The 27,470-nt window shown below is 24.1% G+C and overlaps 1 protein-coding gene and 1 long non-coding RNA gene across 6 annotated transcripts; both read right to left on the bottom strand.

Moving 5' to 3' along the window:
- Window positions 1-26,353, bottom strand: LOC127072296 (odorant receptor 10a-like). Its single transcript, XM_051012597.1, has 6 exons — window positions 26,041-26,353; window positions 24,850-25,135; window positions 24,300-24,399; window positions 24,103-24,213; window positions 218-373; window positions 1-51 (listed from the first exon to the last, which is right to left on the bottom strand). Exons 1-6 carry the CDS (start codon window positions 26,351-26,353, stop codon window positions 1-3), a joined length of 1,017 nt encoding a protein of 338 aa, XP_050868554.1.
- LOC127072466 (uncharacterized) lies at window positions 11,137-15,331 on the bottom strand. 5 transcript variants are annotated; one of them, XR_007785462.1, is made up of 6 exons: window positions 15,143-15,331; window positions 14,787-14,871; window positions 14,462-14,701; window positions 13,791-14,316; window positions 12,253-13,643; window positions 11,137-12,101 (listed from the first exon to the last, which is right to left on the bottom strand). It is a non-coding gene; the product is annotated as an uncharacterized LOC127072466 (long non-coding RNA). The 5 variants fall into 5 exon arrangements; XR_007785463.1 differs by having other exon boundaries at window positions 11,137-12,029; XR_007785464.1 differs by having other exon boundaries at window positions 11,137-12,012.
- Window positions 26,354-27,470: the final 1,117 nt, after the last annotated feature.

The raw sequence follows: 27,470 nt of genomic DNA, 5'->3' as shown, positions 1-27,470 counted from the left end.
TTATATAAACGTTCGAAGTACGGATAAATATGCCATTGATGTCTTCACAACCTAAAAATGTACGAGACTGTATGAATAAAGAATAATAATAATGATTAGAAGGATTATATGAAAAAAAAATATATATATATATATATATATATATATATATATATGGCAAGGAAAAAGGAAAAAAAAGGTAAGGTAAGACGAGACAAAAAATTAATTTCTTATTCACATCTGTGAATGTAGTTAATGACAACGTGAAGAATTTGCCAACAGTGAGTTGCATTTGTTTCGCCGATCGCACCATGCATATATGTATTAATTTAATTTCCTCTTGTGATATGTTGTACCATTCGCATTGATAAAATGATTCAGCTAAAGACATACTCTGTAAAATTCGTTTTAAACATTTATTAGTTTGTAATCATAATTATGAATCATTTTTGATGGGGAAGAATATCTGAGCACCATGATCAGGATTATAAAAAGAAAGACAAAAAGGAAAGAAAAAGAATGTTTCGAGAAACACTTGTGAAATACTGAATTTTTGAAATTCTAAAATGTAAGATCGAATTTTTCGGAGCATTCAAACTTAACTCGATATATTAAATTTATAAATTTTATGAATGTAATGAATATAATGTGTGTATAAATACATACGCAAGTAAACACATATATTAATTTGTATATATAAAAAAATGTTATAAAAAGTAATATAAAAAGATTGCAATAAGAAAGTAATTATAAATAAATATAATAAATAATATACTAAAATAATATATTAAAAAACTATATATATAATAAATACAATAAATAAATTAATAAATAAATAAAATACATGTACTTGATAATATATAAATGCAATAATGTAATAATACACACATGAGATAAATATAGTAAATACTATATATATATATGTGCGTATATATGTAAATACGTATATATATATAGATACATATATGTAGTATATATAATGTGCATATAATATTAACATAAGTTAAAATATTAAATATTAAAAATATTAAAAAGGAATAAAAAAAAGATATTAACAATATACATTGATTATAATAATATTATAATTAATAAATAAAAGAAATAATATATAAATGTATTAATGTAACATAAATAGAATATACATAATAAATAATGATAAATTACGATATAATAATAATCAAGTAAATTTAATATGAGAATTATATGTGTATGTATATGTGTGTATATATAAAATTAAAATATAACAAATAATAGAAAAATATAAATAATTATATACAAATAAAAATAAACGTAAATGAATTCTTAAAGGTAAATGATTAATATTTGTAAATGATTGATATATATGTACATATCATACATGTGTGTGTATGTGTATAAAATTAAAATATAATAAATAATAGAAAAATATAAATAATTATATACAAACGGAAATAAATGTAAATGAATTATTAAATGTAAATGATTAATATTTATATATGTATCTTTATTTGAAAGTGAAATGATATTATTGTATTCCCAGCATAAAATGACATAATTACGTGCAAACAAGATGATTTACGTACTTCATTAATAAGACACTCTCCAATATAACAATAAGCCAATAGCGTGCTTAGAACGCAACCTGCAATTACGCCAAAGGTGATTAACTTTGCTTCCTGTCCTGCTGACATACTCTGAAAATAGTAATAATTTAATAAAATTTTTGTCAAGAAAATATTTTTTAGAAAAAACAATAACAAAATTTGTATATTATACTTACAACGAGACCATCGTAACCCAGAAGACAAAGATGTATTGTACTTCCCAATAATTGTTGTAAAATTAATATATTGAAATCACTTTCCAAAGATTCAGCCAATCTGAAATATTCTATATAGTATATGTATACATATAAAAATATATATTATATATATGTATATATTTACATATATATATATATATATGTATATAATATGTTCTAATTATATATTTATAATATATTTTATTATTTATATTTTTTTCGTTGTCATATCAAATTATAATAAAGTAATATACAATATTTATAATAATAAATAATAAATAAATAAATATATATATTATTTATAATTTTATTTCATGCATTTTTTTATCTTTTGTATTTGTTTTGATTCTTATTAACATCATTATTATCATCATCATTATCATCGCCATTAATATTAATAATATTATTATTATTATTGGCGTTGTTACTATTTATTATAGTTATAATAATAATAATAATAATAATTATTATTATTATTATTATTATTATATTATTATTACCGTATTAGACGTATGTGTCTCAAAATTAATTTCTTTATTCGACTTCTACGATTCTCTGGATTATTCAAAACGTGCTTTACTTTGCAAGAAAGTGCAGAGAAAAGACCGCTGACGTGAAGTACCAAACTGATTAATAAACAATCTGTTCCGACATAACCGAAGATGATAATTAGTACCAATAAAAATTGATACAGACAGAGACAGACGTAGATTATCAGATTTGTCGGCTCGATCAACGAACGACTTTTGTATGGCAATCTGTATCCATAAGACGAATTTGCCACGACTGTAAGTAAAAAAACAATTATATAATAATATAAACAACAAAAAAAATATATATAACAAAAAAACATTTTAATTTACTAGAAATTAATAAATAAATAAAATAAATGTACTTAATAATATATAAATGCAATAAAGTAATAATACATAATATAAATATAGTAAATACTATGATTACTGAGAAATTTTCTCATTTTTTTTTTTTTGATCGATAATATATAAAATATTTAATTTTTTAATTTAAACTAACAAAAAATGAAAACAAATAGAATTAAATATTTTTTTTTAATATTTAAAATTAAAATAATATTTAAAATTTATGTGATTAAAATTTCTAAGGTTTTCATTTCGATCATTCGATATATAAATACAGTAACCTTATATTGAAAATAATATATGTTTAATGTAAGAGATATAGAGAAAAGAAATCAGAAACAAGAAAAAGCAACATAAAAATATATTTCAAAATATATTACAATAAAATATTTTGAATATGCAAAATTATAATATTATAATAAATTAAAATAAAAAATTACATTACATTACATTATTACATTACATTATTACATTATTATTACATTATTATAATAAATCGAAATAAATTAAAATATTTATCAAAAATTACGACAAAAAAAGAATTGGCGGATATTGAGACAAAAATTATTCAACAAAATAAAAAACAAGAAGATAAATAAAAATACAAGTAAGAAAAAGAAAAAGAAAATAGTTGAGAGACATCTGCAAAAATTATTGATCGAAATGAAAACAAAATAAAAATTAATAAATAAATAATAGCCATAAAAAGAATTGTTATTCGACAAAAAATAAACAAAAAGAAAAAAATAATAATTATAATAAGAGAAATCTATTAGTCAAATTAATTAATTAAAAAAAAATTTACCCATTTCAATATTGGCAGCTAAACCAGCTAAATAATACAGCGTAGCGGCTATGACGCAGGATACTATAGTGACCTTGACAAACTTTAGACTGAAATTGTTATAATTTAAAAAGGCGATCTTTTCCTCATCGGTTTTGTATCTTCCTGGAATAAGATCGACTTTGATGTCCTTTAAAAATTCGGCCAACGAATTACTTTTTATTCTGCATATACATATCTTCAATAGTGTCATAAAATTGAACATATGCTCTTCTATGCAACCGATAATATATTCCATGTCCGACATGTTATCGGTAATAGATAGGACACCCATTGTACAATGTACGGCCAAGTAAACGGAAAAAAAAATGAAAACCGGCTCGTGAATGCTTTCTGGCCAAATTCCCGCGCAATTTAACGTACGTTTGTTCAAATCTATTACCTTGCTGGTACTACGAAAGTCAAGCGCCTGAAACAAAGATTATCATATTTTTCTTATTCTCTTTCCTTTTCTTTTTTTTTTTTTACATCTTTTATTTCTCTCATATATCTTTTTATTTGTTTTTGTGTTTCTCATTTTTTTTTTCTTTTTAATCAATTAGTTAAGTGAATTAAGTCCATTTGTTTTCTCGAAATTTAATGATTAATTGATTGAATTTTCATTGCATATTTCTTTTTCGTTTGCTTTTTTTTTATTAATTAATTAATTAACAAACTCATTAATTTCATAGAAATTTAATAATTTTTGTTGCATATTTTCTCGTTTACTTTTTGTATTTCTTTTTTTCATTAATATTTTTTCTTTAATTTCGTAAAAATACAGTGGATTTTATTTACATGTTATTCGTTCATTTTTTTCTTAATTTTTATAAGTTTTATTTTATTAATTTCATAATATTAAAACAAATCAAATCAGAAATTCGATTGAAAACTATGCAATGAAATAAACTAATCGTGTTTATTCAATTTTCTTTTATTTAATTTATTTCCTCAAATTTTTTTTAAATTAGCAATAATTTAATTCGTATTGCATCTTTTGTTTTAATAACCTTTCTGAATTTTGTAGAAATGCATTAGAATTTTTAATTATCCTACATATTATTTTTTCACTAGCTTCCTATACAAATTACATTTTTATTCGATAATCATTAAGTAATTTATTAATTAAAATTAATTTTTATATTAATTATTTAATTATGTTTTATTAAAAATTTTAGTTTTTTTTTAGTTTCGTATAAATTCGTTCAACATTATATGTAGAACTGCGTTACATACATTTATTCTTATAACTTTTTTTAAACATTTAATTTTGTGAATTTCATATTATTAAAAAAATTTCGGAACTGAAATTTATGCAACGCGATGAAACAAATTAATTGCTTTTTTTATTTTCTTTCTATTCAATTCTTCAATTTTCATCGTATTTATTACTTAATTAAATTTTTATTTATACTTCTTTTTGTTCATTTCTATATTTTTTTTTGACCGAACTATACTTACACTAATATTTATTTAACAAAAAAAAAAACAAAAGATAAGATCAAATGTTTCCTTCTTCGGTATAATAATTTAAAATTCTTTCTAATATTATTTGATATCATATAAAAAATATCAGTAATGAAAAATATGAAAATATTTAATACTTTTCTAAAAAAAATATTCTGAAAATTATTAATAAAATAAATAAGAGATAGTATTAATAAAAATTATAATTAATCTTTAACATAATTCTTACAAAAATTATTATAAGTGAACATAAATTAAAACATTTTCAATATATCTTTCAAAATAAATGAAAGAAGGATGCAAAAAAAGGTACGTCGGTCGTTACGATTCACTTAATAAAAAGACTGAACAAAAAAAAACATGTAATTTCGTGTGATTTATTTAACAAAAGAAGACACATGTGCACACAAACTTGTATTTTTTTATAATCTTACTTGAAAAAGAAAAAGCCGATTAAAAAAAGAAAAAGAAATAGAAAAAAGAATAATAAATAAAAATAAAAATAAATATATTCACCATAACTAACAAGGACGACACTTAAAAGAAAAAAACAGTGTAACTTCTAAACACCGATCGGAAATAACTTTCCTTAAATGAACACACCCTATGGTTTATTTATTTAACAGTTATCTCTCTAATAGAACTTCATAAATATTTCCGAACTTTTCTTCTTTATAGCTCTATGGTATACATACACATATACCCACTTACACGCTTACACACACCCATGCACACATATACATACGTATATACTTAACAGGCACGCATATGCACACTGGTTTAATTTAAAAAATCGATTAATCTCATTGAAAGGCACTTCCGATAAACATTTTACATTCAGATCGTTAAAACTACAAGCTTACGAATTTTTGTGTGGTTCATTTTTGTATAATTTGAGAAAAGAAAACAAAAAACCCAAAAGAAAAAGAAGAAATTAATCACTAAAATCATGAAACGTCGTGATGGACGATTTCTTTTTTTGTTCTCTTCGTTTCAATTCTCCTTTTATTTTCTCTCACAAAAGATTATCTGGAAACGTTTATCCCAATTCATTCAACGTATTCCACTCCACACCTTTCGCACAACGTGACGTAGCATGATAAAAATTAACAAAAAAAAAATTTTTCTTTCTTAGAACAACAAATGTATGGTCACCCGTTCCTCTGGATACATCCCAAATATAGGTCACGTGAGTTTCTTCAACTTAACCAATCCTTTCTTTTCGAATTCGTCGTATCTTTTTTTTTTTATTCGTTTGTTTATTAACGTTTGTTATTGAATACTATAGAAAAGAATAACGTATCAATCGAACTCGAGTCGAGTAATGTATCGATGGAGCGACAATAAATTGGAGAATGAAAGATTGTGTAGTGCGACAATAATAAGAGGTTAGGATGCAAGTTATAAAGAGTGGGGGTAAAAGACAGGAACGAAAGAGAGTTTGAAGAGTTCGTGGGGAGTGAATGAATGGGCTTAGAAGATCCGCTGAATATTTTTTTATTTACGAAACTTTTTGAAACTTTCTTTTGATTCTTCGTCATTTCGCTTCTGTCTTCTTTCGTTCTTTTTTTTTGGATCGCAATTATCTTACCTACTGTCGTATGTCTAACTTCGTTCTGTCTTTCTTATTTGTTTTTTTCTTTTTTTTTTTCTTTTCGATTCTGCAACTTGGTTTTTTTTTTATTTCGTATATTCGATCGAGTTAATGGGTAGACATTTTTTGTTCGCCCTTCTTTTGTTTTTTATTATTTTTTATTTATTTTTTTATTTTGACAGGTGGAACGTCTTTTCTCGAACGTTTGCTGAATGAATAAATGTGTTTTTAATGTGAAAATGTAATGATCGTTTGAAGAGGTATGTGTTTTGTAAGAGAAATTATGTGCTAGCATTGGTATAACGTGTGCAGTGCTATAGTAATGGCGGTATGGTTGGTGGTTTACTTTAAGAAAAGTTTTTTGTTTAGTATAACCGATTTTGATTTTTTTTTTTTATTTTTTAATGACGAAAATTGCTACGGTATGTAGCGATCAGATTTTTTTTTTTTTGGTAGAGTGCTGGTTTAAATTTTAGTAATTTTTTCGAAAAATTTATACGAATTTTTTTTTCTGGAACTTTTTTTCTTAAATAATGGTGGCTGCTAATTTATGCTTTGGTAAGTTTTACGATTGTCTGGACAATTTTGCAATTTTTTTTTTTTAATAATTGTCAGTTTAGTCGAAAGTTTAGCGGAGACTTAAACAAGTGTGAAACTTATTTTTTAATAATGGAGATTATCGATCTATGATATTATAATAATATAATAAGTTTTGCGAATAATTTAAACGGATCTAAAATTTCTTTTTTCCTTTTTATTGTGTTTTTTTAGAATACCGGAAATTTCTGATTTATGCGGACAATTTCAGATATATTTATGTTAAATTTTCTATAAAAAAAATAACATCAATCGATACACATCTAAAAATTATTAGTAAAGGATATTTTAATTTTGATTAATTTGATTAATTCTGATATATTTTTTTAATTAATTATACTAGTGTATAATACAAATTTATTATTAACATATTTTTATATAATAAGTATATAATTATTCTTATTTTAGTATGACTGATACATTATTTATATAATAACAATTCGATATATTATAGTAAACATTTTATATACTTATTGATATATATATATATGTATATAATTCGGCTATTTTATTTCACGTCCATATAAACGTTCATAGAACTAAAAAATAAGTCATCGTTGTTTTCATAATCTACAAAGCAAAAATTTTTAATTAAAAAAAAAAAAAAATTAACGGAAACTAATAATAACATTTATAACACAAAACATTGATAACACATAGTTATAACACAAAAAGAAACATTTTCTTGCTTTTTCTTTTCTCTGAACGTATTCTTCAAATTTTCTTTCTTTTTTTTTAATTTTCTATTACACAGAATCCTCCATCTTAACAGACATGCCCGAATATATAATTTGTCAATCTTCAAAGCGCCATAACTCGATGAAATATTGATCAAAATGGTACGTTGTAAATACTCGTTGAATTCGTATCGATATTCCCTACAACTTTTGTTCCACCTGAAATAACAAATTTCTTTTAAAAATATTGACTTCCGTACCTCGACAAAGATGCACTCTACAAAACAGTTGCGACGAATATTAAATTTTCTCTTTCTCACAACCTAACCTAACAATTTTTACTTAAAACATTTTTTTTAAATTAATTCTTTACAGACACGTATTAGTAAATAAGCATCCAAATTTTTTTTTCAAAAGCTCGTATTCGTCTATCATTCTAAATGATATTCCACACGATGACATAATGAACTAAAATTACGTTTGAAAAAAAATTAAAGATCATTAACGATGAAATCTTATCTTCCATTTAGTTAATAAATTCGCAATCGAGAATAATAGCCTAGTCAGAACGAATTTTAATCTTTCTAATTCAATACGAGACGAATCAAAAAATCTTTTATATATTTTATACGATATAATACTCTATACAAAATATCTAAAAGTGCTATTTGATCAGCTATAGTCGACTGTTTCGAAAGATATCCCAAGAATATAGAACGAGTCATAAGTAAACAAAACAAAGCAGAATGTTTTCTTGGATTTTGACAAAAAATTTAGTTGTATTTAAATAAAGTTTTAGTTTTTATAACGCAAACGTTCTACGTTTATATTTTCTCGACTGCACATCCATAGTGACGTTTGATTATTGGACGACTTTGCAAACTTGTCAAAGGGTTAATAGGATTACAGATATTTGACTGTCTCGTTTAAAATGAAACACTTTGTATTCAGAATTTTCTTTTTTTTATAATTGTTAACAATTATTAAAGATCGCACTCACGTCGGTGAAAGTGGTAAGTGATAATATAGCAAATTTTCTTGAAGTCAAATGCAATTTTTTAGATTTTCTTCCCTTTTGAAATGTTGTATCACTCGCGTAGATATAACGAGTAGCATAATATGATGTTCTGAAAAAAAAAAAAAATGGAAAAAGCAAATTAATTCAGACAAACGGTTTTATCGATGAACAATTCCATGAAAAATAAAAGAAATTAATCGTATAAACAGTGAGGATATTCTCTCGATGATGAAATTTGTAGGAAAAAAAAAGAATAAGAATTAATTTGGTCAATTGTGGAAATATTTTTGATGATAAAATTTTATGAAAAAAGAAAGAAATACTCCAATTACTTTGAAATATAATGTATATATAATGAAAACAATGTATTTTGAAAAATACAGTATATAATTTAAAATATTATATATGTATATATAGTTATATTGTATTAAAATACGATAACAATTTGAAATACTACGTACACGGTATTAAAATAATGTCATTTAAAATATAGAGACCAGGCGACACGATATAAACAATTATTTACACACACACACACACACACAAGTATATAAAATAATTTCATAGAATTATTATACAATATTTTACATAAAAAGATTTGTTTTATAAAAATATTTAAAAAATGTTTTAAAAACATGAATAAAATGAATATAAAATATTAAAAAAAAAAATGAAATTATCGAAATAAAATGGAAAATATAGAGATCAGGCGACAGGATATACACAATATTCGATAGCTTACATAAACTCGACTACTTCGCTTTTTCTTTCGACTCTTGTGTAATATGTTCCTCGCAAAGAAATGAAAAAAAAGAAGTAGGAAGAAAAACATTAGAAGTTATATCACGAAGAAGGTTTTACGTTTGAAAAGTTTTAAAATATACAAAACCGAACTATCTCTAGTAATGAAAATGTCATCGTCCTCTTCGTCGTTGTCATTGTTTTTATGGTATATCATTAAAACTTTTCGTTCTTTTCCACCTCATATATCTTCAAAATTACCCTTACATATTATTACAAAAAAATGTTTTCCAACTGCCGAACTTTTAATTCATGAGCGAACAGAATTATAAAATATTCAGGGAGATGATAGAGACAAGGATGATGAACGATACAAGTTTATATTAAGTTTTAATTTGAAAATAAATTTTCGAAGAAAAGCTCTATCTATCTACCAATCTCTCTCTCTCTCTCTTTCTTTCGCTGTCTGTTCGTAAGAGAGTTTATGCAATTATTATCGTCAGTCGCAAGCAATCTTATGAAGGAACAATAAACAGAATTATCATGAAAGTAAGATATGAACATTTGATTTTTTTGATTTTCTCTTTTTTCTTCTACTTTTGCTTTCTATTTGTATTTTAAATAGAAGAGTAATTAAATGAGACTTTTATTTTCATTAATTAATTAAGTCGACACTAAATGATTAAAACTTGGTTTTGATATCTTGTTCAATTTCTTCTTTTCTATTTTTCTCCTCTTTTGATTTTATTATTCGTTTAAAAAGGAAAAAAAAGACAGAAAGTTATTTAATTATCTGCTGAGTTCGCGTAGTAAATTCTTTTTTGAAGTTATTTTGTTTTTAATCTGTTGATAATTTTTATTTCATTACTATTCTCGTATTCCATTTTTATTTTTCTATTTTCTTCTTTCTTACCTCGCTGTCTTAATCATTATTGTTTCTATCCATGTTCGTGAATATCAAAAAATTATTGTCTACTTATTTTTCAAAATACTTCTTACAATAAATACAAAAAATATTTTTCCATCCATATGTTTGTTTTAGATTAATTTTTATAAAAAAATGTTTTTGTAATTGTTAAAAAGAGAAATTTGAAAAAAGGATAGAGAAAGCCCTTACTTGAGTATATTTTTTTACATCATATTTATCATATTAATAAGTTACATCATATTTAGATTTCATTTTTCTTATTTAACTTATATTTATAATTAATATATCATATTACATTGTTTCATTTAGATTCTTTTTTTATTTTATAAAGATAATGCTATTAAATTATGATAAACAATTCGCATAAAATTGAAAACGAAACAAAATAACTTCACAAATGTTTGACAAAACTGTTCAACAAGAATTTTAATGGAATCAATAGGACAATTTAATTAATTTTTTTAAACGAATAATTGATGTTTCCATAAACCGAACGTCATTTTATAGAAAATACAATAATCTTTCTTTTTATTAACAATTTTTAACATTCAAAAACATTTTCATATTATCCATAAACTATTCTATTTCAATTCGATTCGATTCGATTCGATTAGTCTTAAAAATAATTTAATTTAAAAATAATTTTTAACGATTGAATGGATGCCATTTTGAAAATTTCGAATGTACAATGATTCAACTCAAATTATTATTATTATTATTATTTTATTCGATTTTGAATATAATATATAACTCGTGTACTAATATATTGAAATGTGTGCTACTAAATTTAATATTTTAAAAAATAAATTATATATTAATAATATATTAATTATTTATAAATGTGTGATAATAAATTTGCAATTTTTAATTTTTAAATTTACAATGATAAACTTATCATTCGAATAATAAACTATAATAAATTGTATTTAATGTTTATAGTTCATTATGTGTCTATAAATAGTAGCTAAAGAAAAGACTTTTGGGAGTAAACTTTTTAAGAGTAAAATTTGAACAAAATTTGATAACCGCAATTTTTTATAATAACTTCATCAGTAATAAAATTTCACGTTTCATGTGAAATTTACACGCAAATATGAACAATTCTAAACAAATTCAACGAAACTGGACATCTACTTACAAAAAACCTTCTTTGTATGCGATTGAGCCCGAGAAAGGTTTATTTTGAGTTTGATAATACATAATAGTATACACTTATACTATTAAAATATTCTAGTGCATAAAACCAGCTAAGTATATTCTCTTTCAAGAATCAATCGGATAAAAGTAAAATTCTTTTCTGACTTTAAAATGTCATTTAAAAAGATAACAAAATCTTATTAAAACTACATCAAGAATTTTCCAGACTTCGTTTATGTGACAACGACGCTTTTGATAAATTTTTTAAATATATTGATCCATAGATCTTTGAATTCGCTCTCCCTCTTCTTCCTTTTGGGTCCAAATGATCCTCAGTTGTCACTTGCAAGTAGACATAAAAATCGATGGTCTCGTTTTGTTTAAAACATTTTTCTAAACAGCATAATATGCTGTTAGATAAGCATAATAGTGTTAAAACAGCATAATAGTGTTAAAAAAGCGTGATCTACGCAATTTACTTTCTGTTTTGGACCATGACGAACGATTGTTCAGTCCAAGATGAAATAATATTGACAGCCACAAAAATATTTCGAAAAGGATAATATTAATTATTATATCGAATAAAATTTCATTTTCATCTATTATAATGGATAGACATTTTTTTTTTAATACCTGTTCAATGATCGTAAGCATTTCGAATATCGTTTTGAATTTTGATTCGAGAATTTTTCCCACAAGCAAACGAATCTTTGCGATGTAAGAGTATGCATTTGAAATTGAGAATTTCTCGTAAGAATCAACGTTTCATTCGTTATCGTAACGTTTCCTCTTTCTCATTTGGAACACATGTCTTGTTAATTTTATTTTTTGTGTATTTGATGCTTCCGTTCGAATAATTTGAAACTGCATAAATAAACCGGAGCATTATTAAATTAAAATTTTGAAATTGACTTACAACAGACAAAGGATATCGCTAGAAGCTTCGTATTTTTTACTTGTTGACAATATTATCGAATCTCCTCTGTTCTAACACACGAACTATGAATCGTTTGTTGCATCATTTTATCCATCCATTATTTTTAATACGTTTTACCCACATTGTCGAATCTTAATCTATAACTTTTCATCATCAATCTATAAATCAAAAAAATCAATTGGCAATCTATAAATTTTAAACTGGAACATCTATTTTTATTTTTTTTTTTTTCGGAAGATTATTAAAAATCTATGTAATCATGATCGTTTAATTACTTTAATTATACAATCTGTTGGAATTACGTAATTATTGCTTTGTTATCTTTTTCTTTCTCGAGGCTTGTAATCTTCCAATGAATCGTTTCAATCAACTTAGTCGAAGACGTATTTCTGGTCGATTTCATCCCTCATAAATGATAATACTTTGTTTCGAACTTATTTCCATTTAGTATTTTGAGCGTGTGCTGGTGACATATCCTCTCCACGTTGGCATGGTTTTCTTGTTTTTCTTCGCAAATCAAACGGAAAAGATTTTTTTTTGTTAAAAACAAAATTATTTCGAACTAGATCAGCAGTTAATAACGCACGACGGTATATTTTAATGGCAGAAACGTTCTTGTACAGTATCATCTTCCTTCTCTATCCTTCGAAGAGTCTGGCACATCGTAAACTCGTACAACGTTCCAACTTATATATCTTTCTTTTTCGTATTCATTTTCTTTTTTTCATTTCATTTTCATTTCATCTCGTCGCTGACTTACTCTTACTATAGAAATTTCGTTTAAAAAAAAATATTAAAATGCACATATATATAAATACGTATGTAAAAGACAAAGTTCGAATTTCCTTTAATTTCAGCATTTCCTTGGACAGATTTATTGCAGACTTCGAATGTTAATAGTTGTAGTCGATTTTATTTTCTCATTGAATCTCACAATCACCGCAACATGAAAAACAATGGAAATATTATATATAAATATTGTCCTATCGGTCATCGAGAAATCCAGATTTACTAAAATACAATTTCTTTTGACTATAACTATGTCGTATTGAAATTTCGATTCCTTCTTTCTCAGTGTAGAAAATAACTGGAAAATATGCATTAAAATAGATGTTAATCTTCACTAACTCGTGTACATACTTAAATACATATCCAGAGAAAGCAGGATCAATTGTTTAAAAAAATAAAGTTTTTGAGAAATTGTGAATAAAAAGTAATTTAAATAAAAACTTACGTTTTAGTAAAAACAAGTTAAAACCATTCATCACTGTAATGTCTATCTTCTTCTGTATTATCCAAATAAATTCTCTTTCATCTTTCCAAAAATCTTATCATTTTAGACAATATTTCGGCTTGTAGCTGTACTTTATTAACTTTCTGCTTGTCCAGTTCTTTCAGTATGGTTATTTTACCTCTTAGCTTTTTCAACCTGCCTGTATTACCATCAGTAAATATAATGACATCATATACATCAAGTTTCAATATATAGGACTCCATAAATACATTTTTTGATACACTTATTCACACAGTGTTATTGAATAATTCATTTACATTGTGTTTTCTCTGCGAGACATCTTTTCAATATATTTGAATTTACTATAAGTAGCCTTCAATACATTGAAATTTCTATAAAGTAGCCTTACAATCAACGTAACAAGCTCAGGTAAAGAAGTCTTGTAGATAAAGCTTTGCTCTAACTATTTTATATTTACACCAGTTGCTCGAAGAAAAATTTTGAAGCAGCTTGTCATCCGTTGATACTATATGGAAGAAAATTGTACAGATAGATTTTTTTATAATATCTAGGTTATAATCATTGTATCTTATAACTTGAACAGAACATTCTAATAGTCGATTGATAATATTGTCTAGGAGACAATATTTTTATATGTTTAATAGTCTTACCGTCAGAAAACAGTGTTTCAGACAGCTCCTCCTTCCTTCTTCGAAGTCTTGTTTCCATTCTTTTTACTATCTTTGTAGTTATCCCATATAAAACATTGTTCGTGGCTTTTACAATTTCAATAAGAAACTGTGGAACTTCAAAACCTAACGCATTTCTTCTAGCAATGTTTTCTGTGATATTTATTCTCTTTACATTTCAAATTGCATATTATAAAATCATTGAATAGCAAATTAAGAATACTGAAATCAATACATAGAGATAATTCTATCAATATTTTTATTACTTACTATCTTATTTGAATAAATTTCATCCGATCTCACTAACCTTGTTTTTCAAAAACATAAAGGTGTAGTAGTTTATACTACCAATGTATCGAATGAACTTTCAATCCTAACCTTGCTGGCAACTTCTGAAATAACAGAATAAGTTCTATAGTAACGATTTACTTTATTTTTTTATTTTCTTAATCATTCCTATCATAATAACTTCTGTCATTGTCAGATATAATAAATAATAAGAATCAAAACATAACCAAGTTAAAACACGAAAAACTGCATTCCAATTATATACAGAAAGAATATCACTGCCCGATCATCAATTAAATTACAAAAATAAAAGAGTAAAATAAAAACAAAATAAAAATTACAGATACTATTTAAATAATAAGAAATTAACGTTACCTTCTTTGTATTATATAGCACTATATAACCTTTTTCTAACTCAGTTCTTTAGTAGATGACATCGTATATAGTAGATGACAACATTCATTCAAATACTAACCATGCTCAATGTTACTTAAACTTTACTGATCACACGAGAATTAACGCTTATCAACGTGGTATGATTGTCAGCTTGCATACGCAGTATTTCTGAAAATATAAAAATTGATTTAATACGGAACATTTATCATTTATACGAAGTTAATTGCATTAATAAGCAGATAAATGTGTTAAGTATAATGGAATGTATGATATAAAAAAAAAAATAGGTATACACATTTTTATATTTAATAATTTTGTTAAGATTTGTATTTATTAATTTCCGATGTGATTTCTTACCATCCGAAATAAATTTACGGTTTTCTACCTTACCATCAAGTGATATTACGGGCCATATAGGTTTCTACCTTATTTACGGGAGCTACGAAGACAATACTTAACCTATTGTAAAAAGATAGATAATTGTTTGATATCGACTGATGGTAAATTAGTTAGTAAAGGATAGATATAGTAATAATTGTTATTAGTATTTATTAATAATTATTTAAGTGTAATAATAATTATTACCAGTATTTATTACTAATTATTAAATATTTAGGAAATAAGTTCCTTTATTATAGATTATTTATTGAATACAAAAGGAAGATATGTTAAGTACTTACATATATTATATATTTTATAAAATAGTTATTTTTAATTATGCAAAAATATACGATTTAAATAAAGACGATATTATTTATCGAATATCTTTTTTCTTTCAAAACGAACTTTATCTATATATTGTTCTTAATGATTTTGTATTCGTAAATGTAATATATAAATATTTACATTTAATGATATAGAAACTGGTCTTGTACTTGGTAATAATACATATGTTATTTATTTATTTCATTGCGATCTTTATTTCTTTGGGATCAAAAATTTGATATTTTTGTCATATACATTTGTGTAAGATTTATAGTTGTTATCAGTACCATTGCCGATATTGCTGAAGACAATTTCAAATTGATTATTGAACATACATTTTTAAAATGGCGATGCATATTTCAATCGTTAAAATTAACGAAATCGCAGAATAATTTCCATTCAAATTTTAGAGAACACATATATATTATGAAGATATTTTGTTTTACATTTCAAAGAGATTGAACAGTTTAAAAAATGAAGAACTTTTAAAAAAATGTTGTCTACTTAATTTTACGTAATATAATTTAATCTAATTTAGAACTAACCGTAAGAGAGCTTTATTCGTAACTTCTTTTTTTCTTTCCTTTGTTTTGCATCATATCCGAGTACTTCATCCAGTATCATTTTTTATTATATTTTATTATTCTTTTTTTTTCTTTTCAGGTGACAGATTTCTCTAATACAGTAAAAGCGATGACAATCAGCAAACGATTGCTTCGTGTGTCAGGAACTTGGCCGTTGGAAATTCGCGACAGTTTATTCGTATCGTTTATAATCTATGGCTGTCTTTTCAATATATTGGCATTATTAGATCTGATAACATACATTAAAAATTTTCGTTACGTTATGGCGAACATAATGGAGAACATGGCGGTAGTAATAACGATGACAAAAATCTTAATGTTTCGAATAAAGTATCGTTCGTTATCACGATTTTTGATCGAAACGAAAACGGATTACATACCTGATAATTATAAAAATAACGAAGAAAGATTGATTTTTGTTAAATATAACAAACTTTCTTATAGATTCGTCATCATTTTGTTTCCTTGGGCGATGTTCTTAATTGTTTTCTATTATATTAAAGCTGTCGTACCGAATATATTAATGGGTAATAATCTCGATAATTCTAATATTGCTATTTCGATGGTTTCGAAATTATAATTAATTAATTAAACGTATTCATTTGTCGTTGTTCAAATGATAAAAAATTAAAAAAAAAAAAAGGAAATCAAAAGGGGAAAAAAAATTGTTATATTATATTATATATTAAATTGAATATATGTATACATATATGTGTGTGTATGTATGTATGTATATATATATATATATATATATATATATATATAAATTATATATATGTAATATATACAATACGATATATATATGATATATATATATATATATATATATATATATATATATATATATATATATGAATACACATAACTGGAATAACCATGAGTCATTAAATTTTTTTTAATAATAAAATTAGATTCAAGTCCAATTAACTTATCTCCGACATGTGAATACAAAACTTTTCTTACTACTTTTTCATACTTTTTTTTAGTCTTATATCGTTAAAGAGATTGCGATTTTATTTTTTGATTTTTGAATAAAAAAAAATACATATGTACATTTTTCTTTCTTCTTTTTTTTGTCTACGTTCGAACGATAAAAATACGGGCGTAAATAATTGACGAATAGTTTTATTAAAACCCTATTATATTCCAACGCAGTTATGACAAATTCTACATCGGAATATAAATTACCTTATAAAATAAAGCCGTTACTGAAGCCGTACGATGCAAAAAGTTATGCGTTTGGTTGTATATACCAATTTTTACGAATAATAATGATTCTTTCCGGTTACTGCGGAACTGATTGTTTCTGGGCTTGTAGTGGATTTCATCTTGTCGGTCAATTGGCCATATTAAAGTGCAAAGTTAAGAATGATTTAAATAATGCCGATAGTCGTCGGAAAGAAATTCGAAAAATAATTTTTGGACATTATCGGTTGATAAGGTAACGTTATTTCTTTAATTAAAGCTTGTAATTCATAAAGAAACGTTTACTAAATGAAGTATTTCTGTTTCTTTTTTTTTATTTCAAACTATATAAATGCGCAGAACACTATAAATTATCAAACGCTGTTTTTCTGGGTTTATTTTCAAGATATGAATGTTTTCTAATTATTTTTCTTTTGTTAAAGGATTCTTACAATTTCGTTACAAAAAAATTATGTAACTTTGTACTCTAATAGAATTCCTTTTAATAATATAGGTTTTTATTAACGAGATTGTAAGTGATTTTATTCGAAGGAAAATTTCAAAGATCATTTGTTGTAGAATTATGCGAAACTAAACGTCCAAGAACATTTTCAACCATATTTCTTCAACCATGTTTGTTCTGATATTCAAAAGGGAATAAGTATAGTTTTGTTTCAATTAATATATATTTATTATAATTTTCTATGTGTATAAAAATATTCTTTTTTTATATCAGTATATTCTTTTTTAGAATTTTATCTCGAAAAGAAAAATTTGAGATGATCGTTTTTATTCTACAATTAGTTCTACAATTAGTCTAGACACATTATCGTAGATATAAAATTAAATAAATTTTTGTTTGCATATGTTTCTCGACAACAATAAATTGTTAACGCATGATTTTTTCGCAAAAAAATTCGAAGAAGTTGTTTTAATCCTTAAAGTCATTCCTTAGCAAAAAGAGAAATGACAGGCGTCTCAAAATTTTTAATATTCACACGCATTAATGATACTTCATAGTGGAACAAATTCTTTTCCTTTAATTATGAGAACGATATCTTTATAAAGATTAATTTATCTTCTTCGTATCTGTTTCAGATTAGCTGACATGTTAGAGGATAGTTTTAGCATCATTATCGGTCAACATTTATTTGGAACAACGATACAACTTTGTATATCGAGTTATCAAATGCTCTCTGTATGTATACGTCACTGGAATCGAAGTATATTCATTTCTAATAAATAATTCCTACTTATTTAGAGTTTAGCTGTCGTCGAAAGAGGAGGTATATTAACATTTATTATGTATGAGTGTCTCTTATTGAGCACATTGTTTGCTTATTGCTACGTGGGAGAATGTATCATCGAGGAAGTAATTAATCGAATTCTTATTTAATTGCAATTCAATCTGTAATTTGATTTAATTCTATATTATTACGATTTTGTTTCTTTTTATTATTATTATTATTTTTTCCTTTAATTCAGAGCACGAGCTTGTGCGAGGAGCTCTATTTTTGCGATTGGTATGAGCTGTCCAAGATTGATATTAAATCGATTAGCATTTGCATGATGCGCGCTAGGAAGCCATTGAAATTGACTTGCGCGAAGTTTAGCATTCTATCCGTGCACACTTTTACCGACGTGAGTCGTTATTATTAATATTTCTTCTTCCTTTTTTTAGTTTTTTTCTTTTTGATGTATTATTCGCATTTCGAAAGATTTCTATTTCCTTCATTTTTAAGCTATTTTCTTTTAATCGACATCTCGTTAATCTTTTTTTTTCTCAATAGATTTTATCTTCGTTCACTCGCATGAATTTCTTTTTAAGATATCATTTGCGTTGCACGAATATTCCTTTTTTTTTTTAAGAAATTCTTCTTTTTATTTGTTTGTAATTAATCGTTTTTATTTATTAAATTTTCGTCATTTATCATCGTGAAATGTTTCTGTTAATAGTTTCTTCCATCAGCCATTTATATTATTTGTTTTTTTACCTTTCTAAAGAAATAAAATATTTCTCTGATACATATATTCTATTAATTACAATTTTAATTTGGAATATTTTAGATAGATTAAACGTTTCGATGTTCGAAAACATTAAAATCTGTTATTTTTTGTAAATTTTACAGATAGTGAATAAATCAATGGCGTACTTATCATTTTTACGGACGGCTCTGTAAACGAAACTGTTTAATAATTAATCGTGATGAATAATTATTGAAAAATAGCTGATATTATTGTACAAAGTTTTAGTAGATAGTTTGTAATAAATGCATGCGATTACATTATTTAGATTCATAAATATAAAGTTAACGTTATCCCAAATTTGGTAAAAAAGAACTTTCGTTTTTTAAGTAAAAAGAAAAAGAAACACGTAACACGTTTTTCGTGGTGTCACAAATAACTTTATTAAAAATATATTCACAGTTTTAAATCCATCATCTTCTGCAACTTTTCATACAGAAGATATATTTCATGAAAAACTTTATTGAGAAAGAATTCTTCAAATAGCTTTCTCAAATAACATTCAAAGAGTCAAAAGATTCACAATCAACTAAATTTTACAATTATTATAGATCCTAATATTACAATTTTTTTTATATAATTCGATAAACAATTATAAAATCCGATTCCAATTCAATTCCAATCATATTGCACTATGAAACTTTTAATAAAATACGCAAAGTGTAGTCTTTGTAAAACATATTCGTTCGGTTTATTTAATAAGGAAAATTTGCTATAATAAAATTTGTGAAATACATACGTACATGTTTAATGGTTTAAATTTAAATGTAATTTACATGGATAGTGAAGTCCAGTCGACAGTAGAGTCGGTAATCGATTACTATCACCGAGGTATACTTTGTACCAAATTGACAACGTAATTCGTGTGAGGATATCTAAAATCCGACAAATCAATCGAATTAATTGCTTCACGGTTTAAATACTTGTCTCTTATGAAGTGATTATACAGGGTGTTTTCGAAAATGTAGGCATAACCTCGGGGATATATTCAATACGCTGAAACAAGAAAAAAGTTCGTATGAACAAATGCTCAATATGTATTATTGAATATTATTTTATACATTAGTATAAAAACTATATGATATATATATATCGTTTATATATATTAGATATATGTTATTTATTAGCAAATTATGGACATTTGAGAGTATATATAAATGTTTGTATGGGATTATTCACCTTGCATCTGATTACGTATATATTTGTCGTAACGTAAGAAATAAAAACTGTAAGTATTCAGTTTATTGCCATCAATAATATTTAATCGAGTAATTAATAATCGAATTATCTCAGATTTTATAATTTTTTTATCGACTTATTAAAAAAAATTTTAATATTAGGATCTTCAATAATTATAAAATTTTCGTGATGGAGAAACTTTTGATTTCTTGTATGTTATCTGAAAAAGTTACTTGAAGAAATCTTTACTCAGAAAGATGAAAAATTCGATTAACATGTTAGAGTCATGTTCTTTGCTATGAAATATAATTCCATTTTGTATATATCCACTTCAGTAAGTGCTCTTCACATGTAAGTAATAATTTTTGTCATATAAAAATATTTTTGTATAATTTCCTACGTATAATCGAAATTTAGCAACAATTTTTATTATTTTCAGCGACAATCCCAACGATCTTCAGCAATTCCATATTAATAGCATCGATCTTTCACCAAACTTTTTATACGCTTCATAATGACCGGTTGGAGAAGAATTAACAACAAGAAGACTCGTGAGAGGGTTGAATTCAACCATTTAACAGCTCGTTTACCCTTCTATTTTTTTTTCTATTCCGTAGTAATAGTGCATGTTGGCGTTTTCCTTATTTGCTCGAGAAATATTCACGAGGACATTACGTTGAAACTTTCGGTGGATATAGAGTCCAAAAAAAGAAGATATGATATATTCTATATATATTAGAGAAAAATAAAAATGATTAATGCAAAACACGGTCCGTCAAGTGTTAATTAATTATTGTTGAATCGATTTCCTTTTTTAACGACTCACCCCCGATATATATTAAAAATCCAAATTTTGAAGATATTAAATGATTACATATTAATAGAACAATTATAGTAATGCAAACCGTAATAATAATAGTAATGATAATAATGACAATGAAAAGAAAAGTAGATAGAGAAAAACGATAAAAAATATAATAATAATAAAATATTGTGTAAAAAAATTAATTTTATGTTAGAAAGTGTATATATGTAACATAATATATCTATATAAAATATATAGAAAATTAATTTATTTGAAGTATAAAATATGACATGAAAAAGAAATTCGCTCCTTTTCTGTATTCGGCGAATCAGTAATAATTTATGAGAACGATTAAGAAAAAGTTACATTAATAACGTTAATTATAATTTCTTCTCTACGCAGTTATCGCGAATTCTTCATTGGAATATAAATTATCTTATAAAATAAAACCGTTATTGAAGTCATGATGGAAAAAAATTATGCATTGGGTTGTATACACGAATTTTTACATATGACAATGGTCGTTTCCGGTTATACAGAAACTAATTGTTATTTGTCTTATACTATTTTTCATCTTACTGGTGGATCGGCCATTGAAGTGCAGAATAAAGGATGTCTTAAATGATTTAGACGGTTCTTGGTAGAGAATACATAAAATGATTCTTCGACATCATTTGACATCGTTTGATAAGATAACGTCACTTCTATAATTAATGGATAAAATTGTTTCTTTATTCTTTCAATTCTTTTCGTTGCCATACTTAGGTCTTTTTTAATCGTTTGCATGGACACACAGTATACGATATTATGAGATTGAAAACAAAATAAGATAAAATTTTTATAGTGTTATAAAGTTTTGATTAATAATTACTTCTTTTTCTTTTGAAATCAAAAATTTCAAATGAAGAAACTTGATATTTTCTATTAAATTAATTTTATTTTTTCGTTTCGATACCCTCTCTGTTTCTTTTTTATTTTTTTTTAAATTTCACATCTAGAATTATCTATGTGTAATTCTTTTCTGTTTCTTTGTAGTATATTTTTTTCGTTTTTTTTCTTTTTTATATAAACGTTCGAAGTACGGATAAATATGCCATTGATGTCTTCACAACCTAAAAATGTACGAGAATGTATGAATAAAGAATAATAATAATGAGTAGAAGGATTATATGAAAATATGTATATATATATGGCAAGGAAAAAGGAAAAAAAAGGTAAGGTAAAACCAGACAAAAAATTAATTTCTTATTCACATCTGTGAATGTAGTTAATGACAATGCGAAGAATTTGCCAACAGTGAGTTGCATTTGTTTCGCCGATCGCATCATGCATATGTGCATTAATTTAATCTCCTCTTGTGATATGTTGTACCATTCGCATTGATAAAATGATTCAGCTAAAGACATACTCTGTAAAATTCGTTTTAAACATTTATTAGTTTGTAATCATAATTATGAATCATTTTTGATGGGAAAGAATGTCTGAACACCATGATAATTCGAACAGGATTATAAAAAGGAAGACTAAAAGGAAAGAAAAAGAATGTTTCGAGAAACACTTGTGAAATACTGAATTCTAGAAATTCTAAAATGTAAGATCGAATTTTTTGGAGCATTCAAACTTAACTCGATATATTAAATTTATAAATTTTATGAATGTAATGAATATAATGTGTGTATAAGTACATACGTAAGTAAATACATATATTAATTTGTATATATAAAAAATTGTTATAAAAAATAATATAAAAAGATTGCAATAAGAAAGTAATTATAAATAAATATAATAAATAATATACTATAATAATATATTAAAAACTCTATATATATGTAATACATACAATAAATAAATTAATAAATAAATAAAATTCATGTACTTGATAATAAATAAATGCAATAAAGTAATAATACACAAATAAGATAAATATAGTAAATACTATGTACATATGTGTGTATGTGTGTAAATACGTATATATATATATATATATATATATACAGATACATATATATAATATATATAATGTGCATATAATATTAACATAAGTTAAAATATTAAATATTAAAAATATTAAAAAGGAATAAAAAAAAGATATTAACAATATAGATTGATTATAATAATATTATAATTAATAAATAAAAGAAATAATATATAAATGTATTAATGTAACATAAATAGAATATACATAATAAATAATGATAAATTACGATATAATAATAATCAAGTAAACTTAATATTAGAATTAAATGTGTATGTATATGGGTGTATATATAAAATTAAAATATAACAAATAATAGAAAAATATAAATAATTATATACAAATAAAAATGAACGTAAATGAATTCTTAAAGGTAAATGATTAATATTTATATATGTATCTTTATTTGAAAGTAAAATGATATTATTGTATTCCCAGCATTAAATGACATAATTGCGTGCAAACAAGATGATTTACGTACTTCATTAATAAGACACTCTCCAATATAACAATAAGCCAATAGCGTGCTTAGAACGCAACCTGCAATTACGCCAAAAGTGATTAACTTTGCTTCCTGTCCTGCTGACATACTCTGAAAATAGTAATAATTTAATAAAATTTTTGTCAAGAAAATATTTTTTAGAAAAAACAATAACAAAATTTGTATATTATACTTACAACGAGACCATCGTAACCCAGAAGACAAAGATGAATGGTACTTCCCAATAATTGTTGTAAAATTAATATATTGAAATCACTTTCCAAAGATTCAGCCAATCTGAAACATTCTATATAGTATATGTATACATATAAAAATATATATTATAAATATGTATATATTTACACACACATATATATATATATATATATATATATATATGTATATAATATGTTCTAATTATATATTTATAATATATTTTATTATTTATATTTTTTTCGTTGTCATATCAAATTATAATAAAGTAATATACAATATTTATAATAATAAATAATAAATAAAGAAATATATATTATTTATAATTTTATTTAATGCATTTTTTTATCTTTTGTATTTGTTTGAATTCTTATTAACATCATTATTATCATCATCATTATCATCGCCATTACTATTAATAATATTATTATTATTACTGGCGTTGTTACTATTTATTATAGTTATTGTTATTATTATTATTATTATTATTATTGTTGTTGTTGTTGTTGTTGTTATTATTATTATTATTATTACCGTATTAGACGTATGTGTCTCAAAATTAATTTCTTTATTCGACTTCTACGATTCTCTGGATTATTCAAAACGTGCTTTACTTTGCAAGAAAGTGCAGAGAAAAGACCGCTGACGTGAAGTACCAAACTGATTAATAAACAATCTGTTCCGACATAACCGAAGATGATAATTAGTACCAATAAAAATTGATACAGACAGAGACAGACGTAGATTATCAGATTTGTCGGCTCGATCAACGAACGACTTTTGTATGGCAATCTGTATCCATAAGACGAATTTGCCACGACTGTAAGTAAAAATACAATTATATAATAATATAAACAACAAAAAAAATATATATAACAAAAAAACATTTTAATTTACTAGAAATTAATAAATAAATAAAATAAATGTACTTAATAATATATAAATCCAATAAAGTAATAATACATAATATAAATATAGTAAATACTATGATTACTTAGAAATTTTCTCATTTTTTTTTTTTTGATCGATAATATATAAAATATTTAATTTTTTAATTTAAACTAACAAAAAATGAAAACAAATAGAATTAAATATTTTTTTTTAATATTTAAAATTAAAATAATATTTAAAATTTATGTAATTAAAATTTCTAAGGTTTTCATTTCGATCATTCGATATATAAATACAGTAATCTTATATTGAAAATAATATATGTTTAATGTAAGAGACATAGAGAAAAGAAATCAGAAACAAGAAAAAGCAACATAAAAATATATTTCAAAATATATTACAATAAAATATTTTGAATATGCAAAATTATAATATTATAATAAATTAAAATAAAAAATTACATTACATTACATTATTACATTACATTATTACATTATTATTACATTATTATAATAAATCGAAATAAATTAAAATATTTATCAAAAATTACGACAAAAAAAGAATTGGCGGATATTGAGACAAAAATTATTCAACAAAATAAAAAACAAGAAGATAAATAAAAATACAAGTAAGAAAAAGAAAAAGAAAATAGTTGAGAGACATCTGCAAAAATTATTGATCGAAATGAAAACAAAATAAAAATTAATAAATAAATAATAGCCATAAAAAGAATTGTTATTCGACAAAAAATAAATAAAAAGAAAAAAATAATAATTATAATAAGAGAAATCTATTAGTCAAATAAAATTTCGAATTAATTAAAAAAAAATTTACCCATTTCAATATTGGCAGCTAAACCAGCTAAATAATACAGCGTAGCGGCTATGACGCAGGATACTATAGTGACCTTGACAAACTTTAGACTGAAATTGTTATAATTTAAAAAGGCGATCTTTTCCTCATCGGTTTTGTATCTTCCTGGAATAAGATCGACTTTGATGTCCTTTAAAAATTCGGCCAACGAATTACTTTTTATTCTGCATATACATATCTTCAATAGTGTCATAAAATTGAACATATGCTCTTCTATGCAACCGATAATATATTCCATGTCCGACATGTTATCGGTAATAGATAGGATACCCATTGTACAATGTACGGCCAAGTAAACGGAAAAAAAAATGAAAACCGGCTCGTGAATGCTTTCTGGCCAAATTCCCGCGCAATTTAACGTACGTTTGTTCAAATCTATTACCTTGCTGGTACTACGAAAGTGAAGCGCCTGAAACAAAGATTATCATATTTTTCTTATTCTCTTTCCTTTTCTTTTTTTTTTTTTTACATCTTTTATTTCTCTCATATATCTTTTTATTTGTTTTTGTGTTTCTCATTTTTTTTTCTTTTTAATCAATTAGTTAAGTGAATTAAGTCCATTTGTTTTCTCGAAATTTAATGATTAATTGATTGAATTTTCATTGCATATTTCTTTTTCGTTTGCTTTTTTTTTATTAATTAATTAATTAACAAACTCATTAATTTCATAGAAATTTATTAATTTTTGTTGCATATTTTCTCGTTTACTTTTTGTATTTCTTTTTTTCATTAATATTTTTTCTTTAATTTCGTAAAAATACAGTGGATTTTATTTACATGTTATTCGTTCATTTTTTTCTAAATTTTTCTAAGTTTAATTTTATTAATTTCATAATATTAAAACAAATCAAATCAGAAATTCGATTGAAAACTATGCAATGAAATAAACTAATCGTGTTTATTCAATTTTCTTTTATTTAATTTATTTCCTCAAATTTTTTTTAAATTAGCAATAATTTAATTCGTATTGCATCTTTTGTTTTAATAATCTTTCTGAATTTTGTAGAAATGCATTAGAATTTTTAATTATCCTACATATTATTTTTTCACTAGCTTCCTATACAAATTACATTTTTATTCGATAATCATTAAGTAATTTAATAATTAAAATTAATTTTTATATTAATTATTTAATTATGTTTTATAAAAAATTTTAGTTTTTTTTTTAGTTTCGTATAAATTCGTTCAACATTATATGTAGAACTGCGTTACATACATTTATTCTTATAACTTTTTTTAAACATTTAATTTTGTAAATATCATATTATTAAAAAAATTTCGGAACTGCAATTTATACAACGCGATGAAACAAATTAATTGCTTTTTTATTTTCTTTCTATTCAATTCTTCAATTTTCATCGTATTTATTACTTAATTAAATTTTTATTTAT

Source organism: Vespula vulgaris, chromosome 25, assembly GCF_905475345.1.
Source record: "Vespula vulgaris chromosome 25, iyVesVulg1.1, whole genome shotgun sequence".
In the NCBI taxonomy this organism is placed as follows: domain Eukaryota; kingdom Metazoa; phylum Arthropoda; class Insecta; order Hymenoptera; family Vespidae; genus Vespula; species Vespula vulgaris.
This window is presented reverse-complemented; position numbering and strand designations above follow the sequence as displayed.

Coding starts and splice junctions, on each gene's coding strand:
- LOC127072296 (XM_051012597.1), bottom strand. CDS start 26,353: ATGGGTATCCTATCTATTACCGATAACATGTCGGACATGGAATATATT. Junction 24,400..24,849: donor AGACACATACGTCTAATACG/GTAATAATAATA, acceptor AGAATGTTTCAG/ATTGGCTGAATCTTTGGAAA. Junction 52..217: donor CATTAACTACATTCACAGAT/GTGAATAAGAAA, acceptor GTACATTTTTAG/GTTGTGAAGACATCAATGGC.